Source organism: Penicillium antarcticum (genome assembly GCF_028974205.1).
Source record: "Penicillium antarcticum strain IBT 31339 chromosome Unknown utg000006l_segment0_segment0, whole genome shotgun sequence".
Lineage (NCBI taxonomy): Eukaryota > Fungi > Ascomycota > Eurotiomycetes > Eurotiales > Aspergillaceae > Penicillium > Penicillium antarcticum.
Window position 1 is genome coordinate 714,237 of NW_026695304.1, and position 13,433 is coordinate 727,669.

The 13,433-nt window shown below is 51.2% G+C and overlaps 7 protein-coding genes across 7 annotated transcripts; 4 read left to right on the forward strand and 3 right to left on the reverse strand.

The window, feature by feature from the left end:
- Positions 1 to 292: 292 nt before the first annotated feature.
- dscA (ubiquitin-protein ligase dscA) lies at positions 293 to 2,716 on the reverse strand (the record flags this gene model as incomplete). Its single annotated transcript, XM_058464413.1, has 1 exon — positions 293 to 2,716. The coding sequence occupies one exon, from the start codon at positions 2,714 to 2,716 to the stop codon at positions 293 to 295; it is 2,424 nt and encodes an 807-aa protein (XP_058318266.1).
- A 486-nt stretch (positions 2,717 to 3,202) lies between these two features.
- On the reverse strand, positions 3,203 to 3,586 carry N7508_006348 (putative NADH-ubiquinone oxidoreductase 14 kDa subunit; the record flags this gene model as incomplete). Its single annotated transcript, XM_058464414.1, has 2 exons — positions 3,203 to 3,438; positions 3,553 to 3,586. The coding sequence occupies 2 exons, from the start codon at positions 3,584 to 3,586 to the stop codon at positions 3,203 to 3,205; spliced, it is 270 nt and encodes an 89-aa protein (XP_058318267.1).
- A 312-nt stretch (positions 3,587 to 3,898) lies between these two features.
- Positions 3,899 to 5,808, forward strand: N7508_006349 (BOD1/SHG1 domain-containing protein; the record flags this gene model as incomplete). The annotated part of the gene is made up of 3 exons (XM_058464415.1): positions 3,899 to 4,111; positions 4,176 to 5,252; positions 5,341 to 5,808. 3 exons carry the CDS (start codon positions 3,899 to 3,901, stop codon positions 5,806 to 5,808), a joined length of 1,758 nt encoding a protein of 585 aa, XP_058318268.1.
- Positions 5,809 to 6,484: 676 nt separating this feature from the next.
- N7508_006350 (NOPCHAP1/New4 family protein) lies at positions 6,485 to 7,213 on the forward strand (the record flags this gene model as incomplete). Its single annotated transcript, XM_058464416.1, has 2 exons — positions 6,485 to 6,949; positions 7,004 to 7,213. The coding sequence occupies 2 exons, from the start codon at positions 6,485 to 6,487 to the stop codon at positions 7,211 to 7,213; spliced, it is 675 nt and encodes a 224-aa protein (XP_058318269.1).
- Positions 7,214 to 7,938: 725 nt separating this feature from the next.
- Positions 7,939 to 9,693, reverse strand: N7508_006351 (guanosine diphosphatase; the record flags this gene model as incomplete). The annotated part of the gene is made up of 3 exons (XM_058464417.1): positions 7,939 to 7,996; positions 8,052 to 9,399; positions 9,450 to 9,693. 3 exons carry the CDS (start codon positions 9,691 to 9,693, stop codon positions 7,939 to 7,941), a joined length of 1,650 nt encoding a protein of 549 aa, XP_058318270.1.
- A 330-nt stretch (positions 9,694 to 10,023) lies between these two features.
- Positions 10,024 to 10,710, forward strand: N7508_006352 (putative translation initiation factor IF3; the record flags this gene model as incomplete). Its single annotated transcript, XM_058464418.1, has 1 exon — positions 10,024 to 10,710. The coding sequence occupies one exon, from the start codon at positions 10,024 to 10,026 to the stop codon at positions 10,708 to 10,710; it is 687 nt and encodes a 228-aa protein (XP_058318271.1).
- Positions 10,711 to 11,177: 467 nt separating this feature from the next.
- On the forward strand, positions 11,178 to 12,674 carry N7508_006353 (translation elongation factor Tu; the record flags this gene model as incomplete). The annotated part of the gene is made up of 4 exons (XM_058464419.1): positions 11,178 to 11,343; positions 11,397 to 11,425; positions 11,486 to 11,748; positions 11,807 to 12,674. The coding sequence occupies 4 exons, from the start codon at positions 11,178 to 11,180 to the stop codon at positions 12,672 to 12,674; spliced, it is 1,326 nt and encodes a 441-aa protein (XP_058318272.1).
- Positions 12,675 to 13,433: the final 759 nt, after the last annotated feature.

Here is a 13,433-nt window from a genome sequence, read left to right on the forward strand (position 1 = left end):
GGATGTGGTTGGAACGCCTTTTCCTTTTTATTTGTGATGTGATGTTATATTTGTCGTTGCTTGGCAATGGCTGGTTTCCTTCAACGAAAGCGTTTAGACTTGTCGATTCCTCTGTGGATTGGCCTACTGTTCAACAAGATTCTGTTAAAAGTAAATGGCTTCTTTCTTTGTAGAATTGTGGTCAACTTATACATATTGATGAGTGGATACATCTCGAAAAAGTAAGATTACAGAGTGCATTCATATACCTATGAGTATGGACCATTTTATAACAACAATACAATCATCACATCTATACAGGAGGAATAGTGTCTCGACAAATAGGACACTGAAGCCGAAGTCTCATCCAGCTCTCCAAACAAGCAGTATGGAAGATGTGCCGACAAGGGGTAACCATGTAAGTACGACGACTCAAGATATTCGAAGCCCCATCGGCGACACTGCTCCCACCAGCAGCTGAAGGCGCCGGGAGAACGGGAACTTCGATATCCTGCATACAAATCGCACAATCGAACATAGCCTTCTTCCGATCTTTCCGCTGCTTATCCTTGTCATCTTCCTTGAAATCGCTGACAAGGTCTCGCTCGTCAGCTCGCAGTGATGCAATAGATAAAATGCCACCACCAGCCTCGAGATCGTTATCTGTACCAGAAAGATCACGCAGGGTGGGATGGTAATCATATGCAGGAGGCGCCCAGCCTCGCGGCACAAAGAAGCGCGGACCGAGAATGTCCTGGCTGGCTAGGATCCAGGCCTGGATCCAGACCCATCCGGTCATGATAAAAGCACTTGTCCAATCGGGCCGAATGAAGAGCACGTTTCCGCGGGCTGTGAGGAAGTACAGGAATGGGAAGAGGCGCAGGATGCTCTGGCCAATCACGAATTCCCAGCGCAGAGCCTTGCGGCAGTTTCGCATTGCGTTGCGGTAGATCTGTGGGACCCAGAATGAGAGGTAAACTGCTGCCAGGAAGCGTGTGTAGATTGAGCCGAGGCGTTTGGGTAGGAGGAAGGCCCAGACGGAGAGGATGAGCATGCCGAACAGTGCGAAATAGAATCTTGCATACATTGCCCCCACGTCGCTGCGTATTTGTCTTGGAGTTGGGGGCGTGGTTCGGGTGGGCGCTGGTGTTTCTGGCTCGTCATCCGGCGCATCTTGATCAGGTGGTAAGATGACCGGGGTAGCGCCCGAGTCTCGTACTGCGGCAGCAGTCGCGGGCAGAGGCAATGTTCCTGGGCGTGTAGTGGGAGTTTGATTGGACGGACGGTCTTGTTCTCGCCTTTCCGGCTCCTGCACTGCCCAGATCTCCATCATGAACTTCATTCCAATGTAACTCACAGAGAGGAATGCCAAAAATGATGCAGTCGTTAGAACCAAGAATGAGATAGCTGCATAGAGTTCCAGAACAATAAAGGCCAGAACAAATGCATCGCCGAGCGCCATCAATGCGATAGTATAGAAACTGACTCGACTGCGGGTGGAAGGGGTCGAGGCTTCTTTGATTTGGCGCAGAAGTAGAGTAATTTGTGCAACAAATACACCGGAAACCACGAAAACGAGACGAGCTGCATATTTATTGTACTCTTCGCTTTTGGGTCCGGACAAATATAGCGTATCAGTCGGAGGGAAGTCGGGTGTTCCCTTGCTCTCAAGTATGTATCCACAGTCTGGGGAGAAGACCACGGCAGACATGACCATCAGAGGAGGATCTGGAATCGGGGCCCCCATGGGATATCTGAGCTCCTGTTCCATGCGCTCCAGTAATAATCGGTCAGCCGCAGCATCACCGACCATGACAGGGTGCTGCTGTAGGTAGATGATATGTTCACATTTTGGCGCAGGGAACTCAATCTGCTCTGTTCCAGACAAGGAAGACCAAGGGAATAGTGTCGGAGGCCGATTTTGCTTCTGTGAGATGGTATCCGAGAGCGACTTGAGAAGAAGGTCATGGGACAGGGCGTATGAGTCGGCGGACAGCATGAAATGTGGCAACGAGAAGATGCCCCCGAATTTCTCGCTTGAGGTGGTCAAGATGATGCTCCCGGTGTCAGGGAAGTGTATACCGAACAAGGAGAGGTACCACGTACTTCCCCAGAAGTCCTCACTCTCAATGGTCAAACTCGCCCTCATTTCTCTTGCAATACCTTCGCCCATTTGAAGCTCCTCACCACCTCCCTCTTCGATATCGAAGTAAAAGGTACCTCCATTGCCAGTTATATTGCGACTGAACTCATGAGTGAAGTATTCATGTTGTTTGGCGATGGCAGTGACGTTCAGAGGTGTACGGCGAGGCGGATCTGCAGTCCGTCGTACCCAGTCTCCCCTCAGCTTCCCTGTTGAGTTGCGGTATACCGGAAGGAGGAGTTTGGTCAAGTTCAGAGTCGGCGATATGGTTGGGTCTTCTATACCATCTGGAGCTTCCAACCTGGCGTTTGAAATGGCGGAATGGAGCTGGTGGCGAGCGCGGTCTTTGACCTGCGGAAACAGTTCCCATGCGTAGCTATCGTTACCCCTCAGGCCCTCAAACGGAAGCCACCGCTCAGCGGCTGGATCGAAGTCGCCATATTGCGACCCATTCAACAGACGAAGAGCATGTCGCTCGCGGTTAAGCTCTCGTTGCCGTTCCCGATCCTCATCAACCAATGGGGGTCTAGACTGGGAGCTCAGGAGCAGGTAGAAAACTAGCAGGAAAAAGAAGAAGGAGCCGCGGTTATCCATTAATGCCACGGGGTGCTGGCATCGGACTTCTCAAAGACAGACAACGGTACGCATAGCGAGAAAGAAAAGAAGAGACCCAGAAAGGGTCAGAGGACGCGACTATGTTCTAGACCGATCAAAGACAGAAAAAATCAGTGAATGACGAGCGCAACAAGTAGATGTGCTTCCGGGCGGAGATGATGATGTACTCGACCCGGAGAGCTGGCGGGAACTCCTTGCTGACTTAGCCTGAGGCACCAATATCAACCTTAGAACTGCTCTATTGTGGAAGGACCCCCGGAATTTACATCCAGTAATTAGATCAAAGACTCAATGAGGAATCTATTCCTAAAATGGATTTTGAAAAGACACAATTGCCATTACACCCGTGACAAGAATTGCTCACAAGATGCTGTAACCCGATGCTGATATCAAACCGGTTGAATTTTGGTACAAATAGAAAAACGCATACACACAAGACCATGTCCATTATCAAGGCCTCCTGCTTTATGAGGCAGCGGCCAGGACACCCTCGCTCTCTTCGCGCTGATCCCTCCGTCGGCGCTTCTCGAGAATGGCCTCGCGGCGCTGTGCCAGCATCTTTAATTGTCTGCTCTCAACACCCTGCATCCAGTAGCCGAAGCTACCACCAACACCAGCAAAAAGAGGGTAGACCCAGAGGGACTCCTTGGCAAGAATAGGACGCATCTCGATTCCGAGTTGCCAGAGGCGGACGGCGATGCCTGTGGGAAGGATATGGTCAGCTTACATGGTCTGAATTCCCGGCAGATTGGCATTGGAATAATAGATAGTATTAGGATAGAGTATCCCCCATTCGAGAGGGGTATATCACGTACCGAAGCCGCTCCAGAAGAGCACCTTGTGAACCATGATCGCGGGTGGGTGCGGGCGGGTGGTTGTAATATGCGGGCCGGAGGAGTTCCGACTTAAAAGATAGACGTGGCGATTTGGTGAATTAGGTAGTTCAACACCACAGAGGCCAGATTGAATGGAGGCGGAGTTATGATGTTGCCGTCGCAATAGACCAGGAGAGACGAGGTTGAAGCAAATCAGCGGGCCGGAGTTCCCAATCATGGAACAACCATTTATCCGGTACCTGGGTTATCGCTTATCGCACGCGACCTGTGAATCTCTCTCCAGACTCGTTTCCAGGCTTGTCTCCAAGCTATCATTATGATCGAAATGGATCCTCCTTCTCAGGATTTAGGAGATGGCTCCTCTACGAATAAACGGTCGATCGGCATTGAAACCGCAGGGCGCAAGAAGTTCAAAACCGAGGACCTGCCCTTCACTCCCGTGCAACATGCAGCGATGGACAAACTCCGCCATGCGTTCAAGAAGAAGGGTTATTTTGATCTTGTTCGCAAGCAGCTCTGGACTGGATTCAATGAGGGTGTATGCCTATGCTCACACCCAGGATCGCGCATCCATTTTCTACATTGCTAATCCTTTCTCCCAGGAACCCAGGACCATGTTTACTAATGAGCTGCTCGCACTCGCTGAATCGGAAATTGATCGCGAACCAGCCCTGCTTTCCCGCGAGAGAGGAAAAGCCGCGACACTGATTGAAGGAGCTGTTGATCGTGGCGATGTCTACAAGAATGTGGAGAATTCGATCGATCAGCTTGCACTACAACACGCCGACTTCATCCTCGATTCCCTCCGCGAAATCCGCCGTCAAGAAGTTGGGGAGGAGGCTGCCGCGCGCGAACTTGAGTCAGGAAACAAGACCGATGCCGAATACGACGCCCTTGTGAAAATCGACCATGATAGGCGGGAGAAAATATGGCAGGAAGAGAGGCGCAAAGAGATGGAGCTCGAGGAAGAGCAGAAGCGGATCAAGGATGAAGAACTCCGCAAAAAGCGCGAACTTGATCGACTGAAGGAAGATGAAGACAGGGCCCGGAGAAAGGAGATCGACGAACAGAGAAGGGCTGACCGTGAACGCCTACGCGAAGAACAACGAGCCCTTGATGACCAGCGCGAAAGAGAACGACAAGAACGATACGAGCGACGGAGGCGAGAAGACCGGGATCGGGACCGTTACTGGGACCGTGACCGCAGCCGAACCCGCGATAGGGATCGTTTCCGCGATCGTTCTCCTGACTATCGCCAGGACCGCAACCTGTCTCCTCGGGCCCGGGATATTAAACGCGAGAAGTCAGCCGCTTCAAAAGACCCGACTCCTGCTCCGGTGGACGAAAAGTCATTGGAAGAGGCTGCTCTGCAGATGCTCCTGAAAGAAGGCGAAGAGCTCGCAGCTAAGGCTCGGATGAAGCCAGAGTTTGATTTCGAAGAGGCTGAAGCCATTGAAAATGGCCTGAAACCGGCGCCAGCGGCGACCAAGAGTGCCAATGACAAGTACTCACGTGCCTCAACTAGAGCGGCCAGCCCGTCCCGCGATTCTGAGGCAAGGCGCGGTTCAACCACAGATCGTAGGGAGCGGTCTCGGCATCTGATGCGTGATCGGAGCCGGAGTCGTTCGCGGCGACGACGCACATCTCTTATTGATCGCCGTGACCGGTCCCGGGACTCTGTGAGATCCCGTGATCGTGACATGGACTCACGCCGTGGTTACCGTGACTTCCGAGATAATAGACTTGATGATCGAAGCTACAGACCAGCTCGTCGGAGCCGTAGCCGCTCCGTTGCCCGACGTGATCGAGCACCGTCTAAAGACCATGACCGGGACACTGACCGACGACCTGAGCGCAGCCGCGAGCGAGAACGAGAATACGAAACTTACCGTCCTAGACGACGAAGCCCTCGACCTTCTCGTTCACCTGTGCGTCGAGGTTCACGCAGCCGTCGCTCACGAAGCCGTTCTCGTTCTCGCCCTCGAGTCAGGGCCCGAGACCGTTCTCGATCCGGTTCAAGATCTGCTCGACGCCGTTCACGCTCTCGACGTCGCTCTCCTTCACCGACTCTTGATATTGACCGCTATGTACCTTCCACGAGCAACCGAAGCAAATCACCTAGGCGCCGGGTGCGAACCCCGGAGAGAGAACGAGAACGGGACCAGCGACCACGAATGGGCGATATTGACCGGTACATGCCGCCTTCTGGGCGAGACGACGAAGCGGCTCCAATAAAGGAAGAAAGCGAGGCTGTGTCAGAAAAAGAGATTAAGAAAGAGCCGGAAGATGAGAAAGAAAAAGAAAAGTCAGCACCAGCACCGACCCTAAAGCCGACGCCAACCCCCAAGCCAACCCCAAAGCCAAGGGAGAAAGATACCGAAGATCGACAACCCCGTCGACGAAGTCCTAGCCATGGAAGAAGCCGTAGTCGCAGACGAAGCCCTAGCCGTAGGCCAAGTCCCAGGCGCAGGCGGAGTCCTAGCCGCAGAAGGGACCGCAGTCGCCGGAGGAGCCCTAGTCGTCGACGCAGCCGGAGCCGTCGTAGAAGTCCAATTCGTCGGCGTAGTCGCAGTCGAAGGAGAGATCGGAGCTGATACCCTGTGAAATAATGTTTGTTATTTTAATGCCGTGTATTATTAGGGAATGAGAGTATTTGCCGTCTCTAAATGTATCTATATCTCTCTTTATAGACGATAAGCGATAAGATCGCTTATCGGTGCTCCACCAAAAAAGTTGAACTCAAACTCAACTTCTTTCTCTTCTTCATTCACGCAACTGTCAGACTCGACATAGAATATTACACCCACTAGACTTAAGATTGTCTATAATATTCCACAACCCCAGCTCTCCGTATCACAACAACCTAGAAATCTCTGATCCCCGACAACGAACCACCCCAAACACACGAACCATGCAAAAAGAAACACAAAAACCGGAGGCAGCAAAGAGCCAAGTGTCCAACAAGCCCTCACAAACAATGAACCTAACAGACCGCACGGCCCGCCGTCAACACGCCTCATACCCACCCTCAGACTCAGACCCAACCTCCTCCTCAGGCTCCTCAGAAGAAGACTTCAGCGAAAGCGAAAGCGAAAAGGAGGACGAGCACCACTCCGACCAGGATATGCGCGACGAACAAAGAACCACAGCGGCAAACCCAACCGATCCCTCCTCGTCACTACCGCATATTGGCGGCCGGCCCAAACCGCGCATACACCGCATGAAGGGTGACTCGGAGCTGTTATCGCGACTTAGTGCTTTCTTGCCGCAGATGAAGACCGCAAATGAGGATTTGCAGAGGGAGATAGAGGCTGGGAGGGTTGGGGATCTTGTTCTTGATAATGCTGATGAGGGCGGAGAGCAGTATATTGAGATGGTATGCTTCGTTTGACTTAGTCGAGGTGTGGACTTTGCTAACTGTTTCTTACAGGATCTCGGTCTTGGTGTCCTAGAAGAAAAGAAGGACGGCGATTCGTCTAGTGAGGACGATGATGATAAGGAAGAGTCGAAGACGGGTTCTGCGGCTACTGGGAACACTTCCCAAGACTTGAAGGATTCTGATATCATTGGGAAGCTTATGGGAGGCAAGGGCAAGAAGGCCGAGGCCGATAAACCGTCTATTGAGGAGATGGCGGAATAATATGCTGCTGTTTGCCGTGGCTTGCAATTTCAACGATGTTGATTTGGATGTGTGGTACTGGTACTGGTTCATTCATGGCGATTTACCGGCTTGTCATTTGTTGTTTGCATATGGGATACGTTTTGTCAACTTTAGCGTCTTGATATTTTGCTTTTCGGACCAAGCATGTGAAGAAATTCTTGAAGGTCACCCAGTGGCGGCAAACCGCTGACGATAGCGGAATACCTCATGATAGATTATTGAAATTTTAGGAATAATCAGTTTGTGACCAACGATACATAAAGTTGCCAAGGTCTACGAATCCATAATCTTGGCATCTCTTCTTTCATCTCTTTATTCATCTCTTTTTGGCCATTTTCGAGTGTCTTGGGTTGACCATTCACAGTGATTTATATAGAGGCGTGGGTTGTGAAAGGATTTATGGCTACTGTTGTACAAGTTTCGATCAAGGCTCTCTACGGCGGCTGCATTTGACCCTGCAATTTTAAAATGATTTCTTATTTATGTCTATAGAAAGAAATGATCCCATCAATCACCGTGAACATAACCATCGATACATTTCCTATGCAACCCGCCAATAAATCAAGTCTAGAAAGACCTAGAAGAAAGAGAAAAAAAAAAAACCAGACATATCGCGGATCTCTATATATGCATGAACCCATCATACACTATGGCCGAATGACATTATTAAAAGAAGATAATTTTGCGCGCTGCCGTGAAATTGTTTAGGATACTTCCTTGATGCGGCAGGTCCAGCCAGATTCCTTGGTCAGGAGAGGCAAGCTGTGAGAAATGTAAGTTAGAATAAGCTAGAATATAAGAGTTGAGGTCAACTAACCTAGCACCAAGACACCAGCCCAGCTCGTTGTCCTTGATCTTCTTGGCAATCTTGACCTCGCGGGACAAGGGCATCTCGTAACCAGTGTGGAGCAGAGCCATCATGAAGTTGAGGTCCAAGCACCATTCAGGGCGATCACGAAGCTCAGTAAGAGCGTTTTCGATACCCTTAAAGGCACCCCAGCTGCCCTCGCCGGCACAGACTGTGTTGGTCAAATCATGGAGCTCGTTGAGAGTAAAGGATTCGGGCATGCCCAAAGGAGCGGTGCGGTCGTAGAAGTAGGAAAAGATGAAGACCTCCTCTCGAGAGAAGGTCTTTGCGAGAGAGGGCTGGTGGACACCATTGAAAGAGCAAGGGGCAAGCTTGCATTCGCCGCTCTTTTTGAGGGTCTTTTCGGCGAGAGCACGGCACTGAGGCGCCATAGACTTGTCTTTAGGACCAACCATCTGGAGATCGGCACTCAGTCCCAGAGGGTGGTTGGCAGGGAACTTGAGAGTGACCTCGCGCAACATTCCAGGTCCAATACAAGGATTAGGAATGGGCTCTTTCGCCCAAGAAAGGTCATTGGGGTTGTTGGCCAGCATGTTCTCCACAACCACCATGTGGATATTCTCGCGAGCAGACATCAGGCCATACCCAAGGTGAGAGTGTTGATACAGCTCGAAATCACGGCCACCAAAGCTGAGGTTGTACTTGTGATCACCGGGAGCGAGGTGCTCTGGCATACCACCGGCCTTGCTCTTCTCATAGGTAGGCTGGAAAACAATCTGAGTTGAACCGCCACCCAAGTCGAAAACAGCGGCAGTAGGAGTATCGTCAGGGCCACCAATCTTGCCGAGCAAGTAATTGGCTGTGATCCAAGCATAGACACCTTCGTCCTTGCCATCCATGATTTGGACACCACCCTTCTCCTTGGAGACGACAGGGAAGGGATAGGCAGTCTCCAAACGGTGACGAACGGCGTCCAGAATCTTGCCGCTCATTTCATCACCCAAGAGACGAAGTCCAGCCGTAGCCTTGACGGCAATTGGCGAGCAGGACTTGTACTCATCGGGAACTGACTTCAAGGCGACTTCCATAAGAGGGTCCAGACTGTGGGCAGCACCCTCAGCGTCCTCCTTGAAAGAGCTGAGACCAGAGCTACCACCTTCCACCTTTTTGGTCTGCTCAAAAACCTCATTTTCAAGTTCAGGAGTAGAGCCGCAGTTGTTGAAACGGTAGACGTGAATACGAGATCCGGTGCTACCAGCATCGATCATAAGAGCATATTGAATCAGGGGCTTGGACGGGTCGGAGGACTTGGTGCATTTCGCGGTCGACGCCACGCCGTTGCTTGAAGGCGGTTTCTCTGCAAAACAATCAGTCAAGTAAAGCGACCAGCGCATGGGAAACACATACCGTGAGTAAAGCTAGAAGTAGCAGGCTTAGACGGGGAAAGCCACACCAACACCATGAAGATGAAGGCGATGATAGCCCCGGTCTTCAGATACCGCGATCTCTGGCTTTGTGCCATGTTGGCTTGTTCTTCGGTTCGATTGATTTCGACTGACTGAGAAACTGATCCGTTGCTCCGAGTGGAGCGTTGACGGGCGCTTGAATCTAGGTGGAGTTTGTTGTCTTGGTTGTCGACTCCAGTCGACATGCGAGCAAATGGTCGAATAAAGCGACAGGTGGCGAATATCCACCGAGAAGGAATGAACGACCGTAGGTTAACAGAAAGGGAAAGAAAAGAAGCAAGCGAACATTGATCCTCCAGAAACACCAGACTAGAAAGAATAGGTGGAGAAATGTTCAGGGAAAATGTCAGGAGAAAGGAGATCCAAGGGTTTCAGGGCTGTGGCGCAGATGTGGCTGAATGCGGTTCCCCGACATGTTTCCGACTCGTCACTGCTCACTTACCTCCGGCCCTCGTTCTCCAGCTTTTCATTCTTCCTCCATATTACCCCGGAATTCTTGAGCTATTGCTATCAACATGAGCCACACTCGCGGCCTCGTGTCGTCCGCTCAGGCCTTGCGCCAGATCTTCATTGTACCAGGCCGCATCTCTAGACCTGGCATTCTTCCCAATACTCTGCGAAATGGAATTCAGATTCGATCCTTCCAACAGGCACATCGCCTATTCCTCCGTGAATACCGCCCGCCCGTCCAAGGACCACCAAAAAACGAGGCTATCACCGCAAGATTCATTCAACTGGCCAACGAAGAAGGCAACCTAGATCCCCCGACCAGACTTGAAGAGGTTCTCGAATCCTTTGATCACAATGACTATTTCCTCATGCAGGTTCAACCTGCACAAGGTGGCCAACTACCAGTCTGCAAAATCTTCAACAAAAAAGAGGTGCGGGCAACCGAAAAAGCCAAGGCCAAAGCATCACGAGCAACCAAGGTTTCCCTGAAGTCCATCGAGCTGAACTGGGCCATCGATGCACATGATTTGTCACACCGGCTGAAGCAGCTCACAACCTTCTTGGACAAAGGCCGGAGGGTAGAGGTCATTTTGACCTCGAAACGGCACAAGCGCAAGGCAACGGTGGATGAGATCAAGCATGTCATGCAGAGGGTACTCGACACTGTGAGGGAGGCTGGTGCTATCCAGACCAAGGCGATGGAGGGCGAACCTGGAAAGCAGGTTACGTTCACCGTGCAGAAGGACAATTAGGAGGATTGGACTTTGTGTATATTATATGGATGGAGTGTACAAGATTCAAGCTGCATAAAACTGCTCTGACTGGAGCTTTTGCTTAATATATAACGTTTCTTCAAAAACTTCAAAGGTTGGCAGCTGAATTTGATACTGTCCGTATGGCATGACGTCGATACACGCGCATTGCCCGGTAGCTCGAGAAAGCACTGCATCGAGAAACCCCTCATATGGGGTATATAGCTCAGAATACCTGTCTATTTTACAATTGCGCTCCTTTGCATCTGTTCAGCCCATCTATATCCTGATGACTGGCGTTTCCTCCGCAATTCCGGCATCTTGATTGGTCGATGACTAAGCAACTCCCTGAATCCGCCGTCTGACTAAAAAATTTGGTGTTGATCTGGGCTTCTTCTCTTCCATCTTTACATCTGTTTCTCCTTGCCTTTCTTTTTCTTTCCATCGTTTTTGTCAATTGAACCAAGATGTCGAGCATCTCCCGTTCATTGAACCTTTTGGCGCGCACCAGCCGGTCTTCCCTGCTGCGCCCAACTGCCGTCAACCCCGTCCACCATGTCTTCAGCAACAACAAGGTGGCCGCCCGTGGCCTGGCTACTGCTTTCGAGCGTACCAAGCCCCATGTGAACATTGGTAAGGAGAATATTATTGCGCGTGATTGATTTTCATGCTAATATTCCTTCCAGGTACCATTGGTCACGTCGATCACGGCAAGGTAAGCTATTCGCGACTTCTTCCGACACCTCCGCCATCAAATCTAACACATGCGCCGTAGACCACCCTGACTGCCGCCATCACCAAGTACCAGGCCTCCAAGGGTCTTGCCAACTTCCTCGACTATGCCGCCATTGATAAGGCTCCCGAAGAGCGCAAGCGTGGTATCACCATCTCGACTGCTCACATTGAGTTCGCAACCGAGGCCCGTCACTACGCCCACGTCGACTGTCCCGGTCACGCCGATTACATCAAGAACATGATTACTGGTGCTGCCAACATGGATGGTGCCATTGTCGTGGTTGCTGCCTCCGACGGGCAGATGTATGGATCCCTTACTCCAGGATTGGATTAGAAGCGGGCTAACGAAATCACTCAATAGGCCCCAGACCCGTGAACACTTGCTACTCGCCCGTCAGGTCGGTGTCCAGAAGATCGTTGTCTTCGTTAACAAGGTCGACGCCGTTGAGGACCCCGAGATGCTTGAGCTCGTCGAGCTTGAGATGCGTGAGCTTCTCTCCACCTACGGCTTCGAGGGTGAGGAGACCCCGATCATCTTCGGTTCTGCCCTCTGTGCCCTCGAAAACCGCCGCCCCGATATCGGTACCGAGCAGATTGACAAGCTCATGGAGGCTGTCGACACCTGGATCCCCACCCCTGAGCGTGACATGGACAAGCCTTTCCTCATGTCGATTGAGGAAGTCTTCTCCATCCCCGGTCGTGGTACTGTCGTCTCTGGCCGTGTCGAGCGTGGTCTCCTGAAGAAGGATACTGAGGTCGAGATTGTTGGTGCTACCAACGACGGCAACCCCATCAAGACCAAGGTTACCGATATCGAGACCTTCAAGAAGTCCTGTGACGAGTCCCGTGCTGGTGACAACTCCGGTCTCCTTCTCCGTGGTGTCAAGCGTGAGGATCTCCGCCGTGGTATGGTCGTTGCTGCTCCCCAGAGCACCAAGGCCAGCAACAAGTTCCTGGTCTCCATGTACGTCCTGACCGAGGCCGAGGGTGGTCGCCGTACTGGCTTCGGCGCCAACTACCGCCCCCAGGTCTACATCCGCACTGCCGATGAGGCCGGTGATCTCAGCTTCCCCGATGGCGATCTCTCCAAGCGTGTCATGCCCGGTGACAACGTTGAGATGATCCTCAAGACCCACCACCCCGTCGCTGCTGAGACTGGTCAGCGCTTCAACATCCGTGAGGGTGGCCGCACCGTCGCCACTGGTTTGATCACCCGTGTCGTTGAGTAAATGCTCTCTTCGCGCACCATTCCCCTCTGGTCAGAATCCCTGACCCTTGTATTATGAAACCACTTTTCTTCCAGTTTGTTTGTTAGGCCCCTTATATCTCACAGCGCGGGAATCATCGATCAGCACGAGGTCCGGCGGTAATCCGGAGTTTTCGATTGAATCTTGTCCATGTACCTTTACTACCTTGGAATGTAGTCAGATTTTCTCCTATATTCTCCACTCCCGTGAAAATGTATTCAAAAATTTCTCAAAGTCAAATCTTTCGACTCCAAAGTCCCGTAAGCAGCTAGGTCTTCGCCGGCTCATATTAGTAGTCCTCTTTCAGTGCGTCAATAGATGAATGTCATGTATATGATCAGCCTCCTATCTATTACACTAATATTCTCAAACGCAAACAACGTGAATTATAGTTCTGGTCCAATTTAATCAAGGGATCCTACAACAGTCGGTTTTATAGATTGCCCGATTTATATACGGAGGTAAGCAGATGCTGCATCCGATTGGCTCGGACGAACCTTCGACCGCACAACTTCGGCCGAACTTGACGGACAAGCATCTATAGGCAACGAACACACGTACCTTCTTTCTAGAATACTCTGACAATCTGACTCTGATTACATGCATGTCTGACTTTTGACTTGTTTCTTTTTTTGTTCTACTTGCTTTGAAGAACGGAAAGTCGTGACTTGCCACCATGCTATGAGAAGCTGACTGCAAATATCTCTTATTAGATGCAGCTTGTGATCTCCAGCTAAGACA